This window comes from Psammomys obesus, unplaced genomic scaffold (assembly GCF_907164565.1).
Source record: "Psammomys obesus unplaced genomic scaffold, mPsaObe1.curated_primary_1811, whole genome shotgun sequence".
Classification (NCBI taxonomy): domain Eukaryota; kingdom Metazoa; phylum Chordata; class Mammalia; order Rodentia; family Muridae; genus Psammomys; species Psammomys obesus.
The window spans coordinates 24,979,047-24,991,374 of NW_026585797.1; the positions used below are offsets into that span (position 1 = coordinate 24,979,047).

General features: G+C 41.3%; 1 protein-coding gene across 1 annotated transcript in view; it reads right to left on the minus strand.

Annotated features, from left to right (window-relative positions):
* Positions 1-10,561, minus strand: part of Trmt11 (tRNA methyltransferase 11 homolog) — a 49,848-nt gene extending 39,287 nt beyond the window's left edge. The window contains exons 1-2 of the mRNA XM_055599466.1: positions 10,467-10,561; positions 1,180-1,245 (exon numbers count right to left, since the gene is read on the minus strand). Coding sequence (XP_055455441.1) covers positions 1,180-1,245; positions 10,467-10,538 — 138 coding nt within the window. The 5' untranslated portion in view covers positions 10,539-10,561. The remainder of the gene's footprint in view (positions 1-1,179; positions 1,246-10,466) is intronic.
* Positions 10,562-12,328: the final 1,767 nt, after the last annotated feature.

Sequence of the window (12,328 nt, forward strand, 5' to 3'; positions counted from 1 at the left end):
GTGTGTATATATATACATACACACATTCCCATAATTCAGCATAATTTGGATAAATATCTAGTAATTAAATTAAACTTTAACTCTATTTACTCTACCTAGAAATACTAAAAGATTTAGGTTAACTCTTCTTATTCCAATTATACAAAAGATCCCAATCTCTAATAACAACAAATACTGCTGGTTTTGATTTCATTACTATCTAAAATGTCCTACAGTACAATTAGCAGAGATTTTAATTAAATAAAAACATTTGTATTTTACTAATTAAAAAGGGGTACATTATTACAGTGAGTCCTTCCAAAGTACCATCTCTAACCACAGAAATAGCTATAAGACAGTTCATTGAGCACAGATAATGGTAAATACAGAGGGAAAGAGTCAATCTATTTGAAAATATGTACATGTTAGGTATTTTAAGTACATCTTCCATCTTCCTTCATCTGTTACCTTCTGTCCATTAGGCCAAACTTAATTTTAGATATAGGAACCCTATTATATATCACACATAAATACAGAAAGAGCAAAAGAAAACACTACAGACCCAGACCACAATGATTTATAGTTTTGATATAATCTACAAGTTTTTTTCGTAATTGTCTTAATCCTCTCTCCTGAAGACTACTGCTCTGCCCACTACTCAGCCTCACCTTTAACAGACAGGAATGAGCCTGCCTAGCCACAAAGGACCTTATATATGGCCCCCACATGCGCAAAATGTGAAGGGCCAGAATGAATGGGAATTCCAGAAAGAAGCTGTGTCTGCAGAGACCCAAATGATTAGAACTGCAGTACCTTGGGCTACCTTTGGCCCCTGCTGCCTCTGTGTCAAAACTAACATGTTGTGACTAAAAGGTAAAAACCCTTAGAAATCTGCTCACTTAACAGACTACTAGCTTCCAACAGTGGAAAAGTTAAGAATGTCATCAGATAGCATCTTAGGCCTACAGAGAAGCTTCCTCCAATTTGCTGTGACTGCCTCTCTAATGTCCTGACCAACTTATTTCAGCATTACCTTGATTTATAACTTCCTTTGTTCTGTAAAACTTTGAAAGTGCCACACTGGAACATGGAATTTGGGTTGACCTAAATTTATGTTCCCCAGCCATGCTCATTCAAAACGAGCTCCAAAATAACCTACGTCCTATTCCCTTAGAGGGGAAAAAAAAAAAATCACCTTACCTTTCCATAAGTTTCCTGACTGTTAATGAACTGGCCTCCAAACAGAGATAGTAAAGACTTTATTTCCTGTATTGAAAAAAATAGAGAAAACAGAATTTGTTATGGCTTGAGTCAGAAATGCCCCCCAAGGGGTCATGCTTTTCATCTCAATGTTTAGCTTGCAGTGCTACTTTGAAGGCTGTGAAGCATTTAGTGGGTAGGGCCTGGATACGCCCATCACCAAGGCTGGCTTTGAGGATTATTCCCACATTATTGCAAACTGCTCCCCCATCTTGGTGTATGTCAAGTGAGCATGCAGCTTCCTCCTAATTCTGCCTCAGACTACACCACACCACTACACCTCTAACTGTGCTTTCTGGAGTCCCGAGTCAAAATAAAGCGTTGTTTCTTTTCGTTTTTTCTGTCAGCTAGTGTCATGCCAACAAGAAGAGTCATTAGTGTGCGTTTAAACACTTAAACTCAAGTCTGCTAAGAAACACAGGTCTAATAACAGAAATAAAAGTGTAGGCTGATATCTACTTGAGGCAACTGCAATGCAGGGAGCTAAGATGTTAATGATCCTAACCATGATTAAGCAATTTCTGAGAAATTTTATACATGAGCTGCAAAAGGATCAGAAACTGTCCTGTGCTGATTTGGGGAGGTAAAAAAAAAAAAAAAAAATTTTTTTTACAGATGCCCCAGATTAGTAAATAAAACAATCAATTAATAAAAATAAAATCAACTATTAAATATGATTTGAAGATGTTTGAATTTGCTAGGGAGCATAACTGTGAGTTCAGTACGTATAAGTACATGGTTAACCTTCCATAATAGTAATAAAACTAGAAAGGACTAACAAAAGTGAGTCTTTTAGGCTCAACCAACAAAAGACAGCAATATGGCATCTCCAGAACCCAGCCATCCAGGGGCGAACAGCCCTGAACAATGCAGCATAATAGAAAATCAAGAAGATGACCTTACATCTAGGTTGATGAAGAGAATAATAGAGGAAACAGATAAAATACGTAAAGAATTAGAGGAAGATAAAACCAAACAAATCATGGCTATCCGTAAAGAAATGGAGGAAGATAAAGACAAGCAGATTAGGGCCATCCATGAAGAAATACGGGAAGATGCAGCCAAACAGCTTGTGGCCTTCAGAGAAGAAATAATTAAATCACCGAAAGAAATCAAAGAGACAGAGTTGAAGGAACTAAAAGAAAAAGAGGAAAATACAAGCAGACAGGTGAAGGAAGTAAACAAAACAACTCAAGACCTGAAGATAGAACTAGAAAAATTAAAGAAAACACAAATGGAGGAAATAATGGAGAGGAAGAATTTAGGGAAGAAAACAGGAACTACAGAGGTAAGCATAACCAACAGAATACAAGAAATGGAAGTAAGAATCTCAGATGTAGAAGATACAATGGAAGAAATCGATGTATCTGTCAAAGAAAATGTTAAATCCAAAAAATTCCTGACACAGACCGTCCAAGAAATCCAAGACAATATGAAAAGACAAAACCTAAGAATAATAGGAATAGAGGAAAAAGAAGACTCCCTTCTCCAAGGCCCAGAAAATATTTTCAATAAAATCATTGAAGAAAATTTCCCCAAGTTAAAGGAGAAGCCAATAAGGATACATGAGGCCTACAGAACACCCAACAAATTTGACCAGAAAAGAAAATCCTCCCGCCACATAATAATCAAAACAGTAAGTATACAGAACAAAGAAAAAAATACTAAAAGCTGCAAGGGAAAAAAGCCAAGTAACATATAACGGCAAACCCATTAGAATCACACCTGACTTTTCAACAGAAACTATGAAAGCCAGAAGGGCCTGGACAGATATCATGCAGACCCTAAGAGAACACAGATGTCAACCCAGGCTACTATACCCTGCAAAACTCTCAGTCCTCATAGACGGAGAAAACAAGATATTCAATGACAAAAACAAATTTCAACAATACCTACACACAAATCCAGCATTACAGAAGATACTGGAAGGGAAAATACAACCCAAGAAAATTAGCTTCTGTCAAGCAAACACAGGAAGTAATTAACCTTACTACAGCAAAACAAAAAGCAACCAAGCACACAACCTTATGAACACAGCCAACATCAAAATCAAAGGATCTAACAGCCACTGGTCATTAATCTCTCTCAACATCAATGGACTCAACTCTCTAGTAAAAAGACACAGATTAACAGAATGGATACAAAACAAAACCCAGCAATCTGTTGCATACAAGAAACACACCTAAGACACAAAGATAGACATTACCTGAGGGTAAAAGGTTGGAAGACGACTTTCCAAGCAAACGGACCCAAGAAACAAGCAGGAGTAGCCATTCTAATATCTGATAAAATAGACTTTCAACCAAAATTAATAAAAAGAGATGAGGAAGGACACTTCATACCCATCAAGGGATTCCATCAGGAAGACATCACAATCCTGAACATCTATGCCCCAAATACAAGAGCACCCACATTTGTAAAAGAAACACTGATAAAATTTAAACCACATATAGATCCCCACACATTAATAGTGGGAGACTTCAACACTCCACTCTCAACAAAGGACAGGTCAACAAAACAGAAATTAAACAAAGAAACAATATCTCTGACAGAGGTCATGAATCAAATGGCCCTCACAGACATCTACAGAACTTTACACCCAAACACAAAAGAATTTACCTTCTTCTCAGCACCTCATGGAACCTTGTCCAAAATAGACCATATAGTTGGTCACAAAGCAAGCCTCAACAGATACAAGAAGACTGAAATAATCCCTTGTATCCTGTCTGATCACCATGGAATAAAGCTGGACTTCAACAACAACAGAAATAGCAAAAAGCCTACACACACATGGAAACTGAACAACTTGTTACTAAATGACAGCTGGGTCAGGGAAGAAATAAAGAAAGAAATTAAAGCCTTTCTAGAACTCAATGAAAATGAAGACACAACATACCCTAACTTGTGGGACACAATGAAAGCAGTGCTAAGAGGAAAGTTCATAGCACTAAGTGCCTTCAAGAAGAAATTCGAGACAGCTCATTCAAGCAACTTAATGGCCCACTTAAAAACCCTAGAAAAAGAAGAAGCAGACACACCAAAAAGGAGTAGACGGCTGGAAATAATCAAACTCAGGGCTGAAATCAATCAATTAGAAACAAATAAAACAATACAAAGAATCAATGAAACCAAGAGCTGGTTCTTTGAGAAAATCAACAAGATCGACAAACCCTTAGCCAAGCTAACTAAAAGGCACAGAGACACCACCCGAATCAACAAAATCAGAAATGAAAAGGGGAACATAACTACAGACACTGGGGAAATCCAAACAATCATTAGGACTTACTTCAAAAGTCTATATGCCACAAAATTTGAAAATCTAAATGAAATGGACAATTTTCTTGATCGATTTGACTCACCAAAGCTGAATCAGGACCAGGTAAATCAACTAAATAGTCCTATATCCCCCAAAGAAATAGAAGCAGTCATCAAAAGTCTCCCATCCAAAAAAAGCCCAGGACCAGATGGCTTCAGTGCAGAATTCTACCAGACCTTCAAAGAAGAGCTAACTCCAATTCTCTTCAAACTATTCCACAAAATAGAAACAGAAGGAACATTACCAAACTCATTCTATGAAGCCACAATCACCTTGGTACCTAAACCTCACAAAGACTCAACAAAGAAAGAGAATTTCAGGCCAATCTCCCTTATGAACATTGATGCAAAAATACTTAACAAAATACTTGCAAACAGGATCCAAGAACACATCAAAGATATTATCCACTATGACCAAGTAGGCTTCATCCCAGGTATGTAGGGGTGGTTCAATATACGGAAATCCATCAATGTGATCCACCATATTAACAAACTGAAAGAAAAAAACCACATGATAATCTCCCTAGATGCTGAAAAAGCATTTGACAAAATCCAACATCCATTCATGTTTAAAGTACTGGAGAGATCAGGGATACAAGGCACATATCTAAGCATAGTAAAGGCTATATACAGCAAGCCTATAGCCAACATCAAACTGAACGGAGAGAAACTTAAAGCAATCCCACTGAAATCAGGGACAAGACAAGGCTGCCCACTCTCGCCATATCTCTTCAACATAGTGCTGGAAGTCCTTGCTGGAGCAATAAGACAGTCGAAGGAGATCAAGGTGATACAGATGGGAAAGGAAGAAGTCAAATTATCACTATTTGCAGATGATATGATAGTATATATCATACTAAAACTCTACCCCAAAAACTCTACCAGGGAACTCCTACAGCTGATAAACACCTTCAGCAAAGTGGCCGGATACAAAATTAACTCAAAAAAAAAAATCAGTAGCACTCCTGTATACAAAAGACAAAAGGGCTGAGAAAGAAATTAGAGAAACAACACCCTTCACAATAGCCACAAATGACATAAAGTACCTTGGTGTAACCCTAACCAAGCAAGTCAAAGACTTGTATGAAAAAAATTTCAAGTCTCTGAAGAAAGAATTAGAGGAAGATATGAGAAGATGGAAAGATCTCCCATGCTCATGGCTTGGCAGGATTAACATAGTAAAAATGGCCATCTTACCAAAAGCAATCTACAGATTTAATGCAATTCCGATCAAATTGCCAACACAATTCTTTACAGACCTGGAAAGAAAAATTCTCAACTTCGTATGGAATAACAAGAAACCGAGAATTGCTAAAACAATCCTCTACAATAAAAGATCTTCTGGAAGTATCTCCATCCCTGATCTCAAGCTGTACTATAGAGCAACAGTTATAAAAACTGCATAGTACTGGCATAGCAACAGAATGGTGGATCAATGAAATCGAACAGAAGACCCAGAAATAAACCCACACACTTACGGACACCTGATTTTTGACAAAGATGCCAAAACCATACAATGGAAAAAAGATAGCATCTTCAACAAATGGTGCTGGTCCAACTGGATGTCTACATGTAGAAAAATGAAAATAGATCCATACTTATCACCCTGCACAAAACTGAAGTCCAAGTGGATCAAAGACCTCAACATAAAACCAGACACATTAAATCGGCTAGAAAAAAAGTGGGGAATACCCTAGAACTCATTGGTACAGGAGAAAACTTCCTGAACAGAACACCAACAGCACAGGCTCTAAGAGCAACAATCAATAAATGGGACCTCATGAAATTGAAAAGCTTCTGTAAAGCAAAGGACACCATCATCAAAACAAAGCGACTGCCTACAGATTGGGAAAGAATCATCACCAACCCTTTATCTGACAGAGGACTCATATCCAATATATATAAAGAACTAAACAAGCTGAAAAGCAACAAACCAAGTAATCCACTTAAAACATGGGGAACAGAGCTAAAGAGAGAATTCTCTGTAGAGGAATATCGAATGGCAGAGAAGCACTTAAAGAAATGCTCAACCTCATTAGCCATTAGGGAAATGCAAATCAAAACAACCCTGAGATTTCACCTTACACCCATCAGAATGGCCAAGATCAAAAACTCAAGGGACAACACATGCTGGAGAGGTTGTGGAGAAAGGGGAACCCTTCTCCACTGCTGGTGGGAATGTAAACTGGTACAACCACTCTGGAAATCAATCTGGCGCTTTCTCAGACAACTAGGAATAGTGCTTCCTCAAGATCCAGCCATACCACTCCTAGGCATAACACCCAAAAGAGGCGCAAGTACACAAAAAGGACATTTGCTCAACCATGTTTGTAGCAGCTTTATTTGTAATAGCCAGAAGCTAGAAACAACCCAGATGCCCCTCAACTGAAGAATGGATGCAGAAATTGTGGTACATCTATACAATAGAGTATTACTGAGCAATGAAAAATAAGGAAATCATGAAATTTGCAGGTAAATTGTGGGACCTGGAAAGGATCATCCTGAGTGAGTTGTCCCAGAAGCAAAAAGACACACACGGTATATACTCACTCATATAGACATACAACATAGGACAAACCCACTGAAATCTGTGCATCTAAAGAAACTAAGCAAGAGAGGACCCTAACTAAAACGCTCAATCCCCATCCTGAAAGGCAAAGAGGATGGATATCAGAAGAAGAAGAAAACAGGAAACAATCTACAAACCTGCTACAGAGGGCCTCTGAAAGCCAGAAGAAAACAGGAAACAACCTTGAAACCTGCCACAGAGGGCCTCTGAAAGCTTCTGCAGTATAGACTGTCAAAGCAGATGCTGAGCCTGATGGCCAACTGATGGGCAGAGTGAATGGAATTTTATGTAAGAAGTGGGAAATAGTAAGAGCTGGAGGAGACAGGAACTCCACAAGGAGAGCAACAGAACAAGATAATTTGAACACAGGGAACTTCCCAGAAAATCATACTCCAACCAAGGACTATTCGTGGAGATGACCTGGAACCCCTGCACAGGTGTAGCCCATGGCAGTTCAGTGTCCAAGTGGTTTACATAGTAATGGGAAGAGGGACTGCCTCTGACATAATCTGATTGGCCTGCTTTTTGATCACTTCCCCCTGAGGGGGGAGCAGCCTTACCAGGCCACAGTAGAGGACAATGCAGCCACTTTTGATGAGAACTGATAGACTAAGATCAGAAAGAAGAGGAGAACCTCCCCTATCAGTGGACTTGGGGAGTGGCATGCATGCAGAAAGGGGAGGGAGGGTGGGATCGGGAGCGGAGGAGGGAGGGGCTTATGGGGGGATACAAAATGAATAAAGTGTAATTAATTAAAAAAAAGTGAGTCTTTTAATTTTTTGTGTTTATTTTTGAGACAGACTGTTGTATAAGCAAGGCTGGCTTGACATACTGATTTGCCCGCCTCCACTTCCCAAATGCCAGGATTATAGGAGTGTGCCACCATACCTGCCCCCAGTATTTTAAATGTAGTTCATGCAAAAAAGAAATTCGATTAGAGTGTACATACATTCTTCAAGCAATCTCTCTGCACTGATAAACATGGGATGATTGTGCAAATAGTTTGCTTTGTCACAATGACAAATTGTTTCTTTAAGATATAGCAGGTAAATTCTACTCCTACACACTGGACGTATGGAGGAAGTAACTGAGAAGTAAGCTGGTGGCCGATACTCTCCTTTCCTCCCTTCCAGGTCTCTTCACCAAGCCCATAGCCATCAGAAGGTAAAGTATCACCAAGTTTCCCATTCCAAATCACAAAGGATGAGAGATCTCACCAACAAATGCTACTTCCAGTTCTCTTCTGGCTATGCATTAAATTGTTTTTTGTACTAGAAGCTTATTAGTTTTAAGAGTTAGAGGTAAATATGACCAAAATAAACTGTATGAAAATTTCAAAATATAAAAATATTTTAAGAGTGTTAGGGGATGGGTAACTTCGATCCAGACATGGAAATAGATTATAAACTAATATAGACTCTCAGTAAATCTGTGAAGATAGCCCAAAAGCTCTTTTACAACATAAATAACACAAACTTGAATAGAACATTATAAAATGTGGGAGTAAGATTACAATTTGATTTTCAAATGGGAATACTACCATGCCCTTTGACTCTCCGAGAATTCCTTCACATAGCTACCAAATGGGGCAAGATATCCGTATGCACAGAGATCAGTATTGCAACCAGGATGGCAGTGACTGAAGTTCAGTTCTCTCCTTAGGCCTACTCCCAACGCAATCCCTACCGGTAACTACCTTGTATGCTCCCTTCTTAGGTTCTAATTAAGACAAGTCTTATTTCCCTTTCCACATTTTTATCTCCTTGGAGAGTAACCTTCATCTTCACCATGAAGCATATGTGTTCAATACTACTCATCTCTGCTCGCTAAACCTTCACTCAGGGTTAGGGCTAGGGCTATTCAGGGCCAGGGTTAGGGTTAGGGTTAGGGTTAGGGTTAGGGTTAGGGTTAGAATTAGGGTTAGGGTCAGGGCTAGGTTTAGGGTTAGGGTTAGAGTTAGGGTCAGGGTCAGAGTCAGGGTTAGGGCTAGGGCTGGGTTGAGGCTGAGGCTGAGGGTTAGGGTTAACTGAATGTCTGGCATATTTCACGTCTCCTCTTTCAGTTCTCCTTTAATGTCAATGCTTCCAAGCATCTGTACTTGGCCTACCACTTTTCTTTTATACCTGTATGTACACTCACAAAAGGGAGGCCTGGCATCCACATAGGCCAGAAGTGTGGGGTCCCCTTGGAACTGGAGTTACAGATGATTGTAAGGCAATTTCCTGACAGGGGTGCTGGGAATCAAATTCAGGTCCTCTGGAAGAGCAGTGAATGCTCTCTTAGCCAGTGAGCCATCTCTTCAGTCCCACTGGTTCACTTTTTGAACTTAAACTTGAAGAAACTTGAACAATCATAAATACTTGTCACAAGTCTAGATTTGTTCTCATCTTGTACACTGACACTTTATCCTATCCTCTTATTGCTCACACTAGCTTCTTAGTCATTTAACATTCCAAAATATTCTTAAACAATCTCAACTCCGGTCTTATTCCTCAACTCCATCCTCTCTTTTGCTTTCTATTAAAGACAATCTCATTCTGCCCCTTTACTTCTAAACTGTTTAATTCCTTTCCCAAGCTATAGTCAAGTCTGCTTTCTCTGGTCCATCAACCTACTTCTCTCTCCTTATCCCTCTCTGTCACATACTGGTAACCATTAACGGAAAACAGTTTATACTTCTAATGTACTTATTTCCTTGGCCCAGCTAACTGATACTGCAGTTCATGTCATCCTATCACGGAAGGCACCTTGAAAGCCAACATCACCCATCCCTCAGTGGGTAAGACTCCCTTCTTAAAGGCTCCCATACTTAGCGGGGCACCCCATCATGCACTTCACAACGATATGATTATGCTTACGTTGTCTGCTAGCCCTTAGCCTAAGTAAGCATAAGCTCTTTGAGGGCAGAGCAGTACGCGCAACCTCGGCGTGAGGTGCACGAGATTACCGGAGCCCTACAAAATGCTTCTGGGGCAAATAAAAAGCTTTTCCCCAACTTCATCAAGGACCACCCCCACGCGTTCCACAAAGTCTGACCCGCCTATTCTGACACTTCCCACACTCCCCTGAGCGACCCCCGTGGATGTCTCAGTCCTCCGTTGGACGCAGAGTCCTGGGGGGGCTCGGTCAGCTTCACCTGCCGCACTGCGGCGCCGGCGCCCGGGCAGAGGACTGAAAGAGAGCACGGCCCCGGCGGAAGGCTACTTGGGACGTCTCCGTCCCGCCAGCGGCCTCCCCCCGCCCCAAGCAGGACGAGCGCACGTGGCTGAACACAGAGACCCCACACACACACTCCCACCCCAGGCCGGCGCGTGCAGAGTGCGGGTGTCCCAGGGCGGCTCACCGGCAGGCGGAACTCCAGGTGCTCCTGTGCCATCAGCAGCAGGTACCGACTCACGGAGCCCGGCGGCGCCATGGCGCCTGCCACCGTGCGCCTGCGCGGCCTCCGCGGGCCCGCCCCTTCTCCTCCCAGGAGCCAGGTTTCCGCTGAGGGTTAGCCCGGGGCCGGAAACGGAAGCTCGGCCAGGAGCACAGGCCTGCTGCACCTCCTGGGAAGGAGGGCGGCGGGGTAGAGCAGGAGCTCGTCAGAGTCTGCGGCTGTCCCGGCGTCTACCCTCTGTGAGAGGTGCATTGTTTTAAAGGGCAGACTGCGGTAATCCCGCGCAGTTCCCCAGTGAGGCTCCACTTGGAGGGTACTTCCGACCCCTCCCCTCAGCTCTTCAACCCAAAATTAGACCAAAATCATTGTCCGGTCTAAGACTCCTAACCATCCAAGATTTTAGGCCTCGCCTGCACCAGGCTTTAACACTGAGTGATTTTGCAAAAACTTCAAGAGCCGTCAAGGGCCTGTGACTGTGGCTTGCTCTGTAGAGAAACCAACAAAAACATTCCTCAGACTAGCACTCAGTAATTACTATGCTATGTTGTTAAAGGCACACAGTCAATCTACAGCCAATGGTGGATTAGAAACGTGATGGAAGTTGCCCTAATTATTCAGATGGGCCTAATACCATCACAGTTTGTAAGACACATTAACTACCCATTCATACATTGTACACGTGTCATCACTTAGAAAAATACTGAACCCTTTGTCCCGTTGAGACAGGTATTTACGGGAGAGGTTGCAGTCCTCCTTGATAATATACAATGTATTTTCCTTCTCCCAGCACCAAGTGCCAGAAATTGATGCTTAGTGGCAGTGATCAAAACGTCCCCATACACAGTGGTAACCCTCATAACTCAAACCTCAGTTCTATCCCTATGCTCTCAACAAATTTTGCAACAGCCTCAGTTTTCTTATAAAAACTAGAATATTGTCTTCTACAGATGATTGTTACAAGGAGTAGGTGTCATAATATTCACACTTCAGTTACAGCCTATTGCACGAGGCCAATAAATAGCACCAGGAAAGGTTTGTTTGTTCTTAATGAAAATTCCTGCTTAAAAACAAACAAAAAAGGGTGTGTATGTATGGCGGGGGTTGCAGGGGATTGACTTTGTTAGTGTCTGCCAATGTACCAACATCAAACCAAGGCACAGTATCACCAAAATTCACTCTAGGGAACCAGTGATTATTGGATTTATGAGTATTGCCGAGGGTTTACTCACATGGCTGTGGATACTCCTACCCCAACAGGCCACACCTGAAAAGCTTTAACCCAGCAGGGATGGAGGATAACCTGTTGCCGAGGAGGTGGATGTACTTTGCCTATCCAGCATTCCCACTCTCTGGTGCAGTACCTAAGAACCAGCTACAAGAATAGTCTGCTGGGTCTATTTGCCTTTCTGAGTGGAACGACGTAACTATTCTCTTTTCTCTTCTTTCTTTCTTTCTTTCTTTCTTTCTTTCTTTCTTTCTTTCTTTCTTTCTTTCTTTCTTTCTTTCTTCTCTTTCCTTTCTTTTTTCTTTTAGGTGGTAGCCAGAGCCTAAGTATGCTTTTAAACTCTCTTAACAAATGTCTGGGCTACCTTGCTCTTAAAGCTCCCCTCCCAATAGTAGCTGCCTGCCACCATGTGCTGACTTGCTTTCACATCCATGCAGCTTCAAGACATCCAGTTTAGCTGCCCTGGAGTTTTTCTTTGAAAGTTCAGTAAATGGTCCCAGTTCTGTTTGAGCTAGTTTTTTGTCCTCAAGCTTCCATTTTTGTCTGTTCTTCAGTTGTTTTACTAATTAGACCCAGAATCTTAAGAGGTGACCGAGGTTTT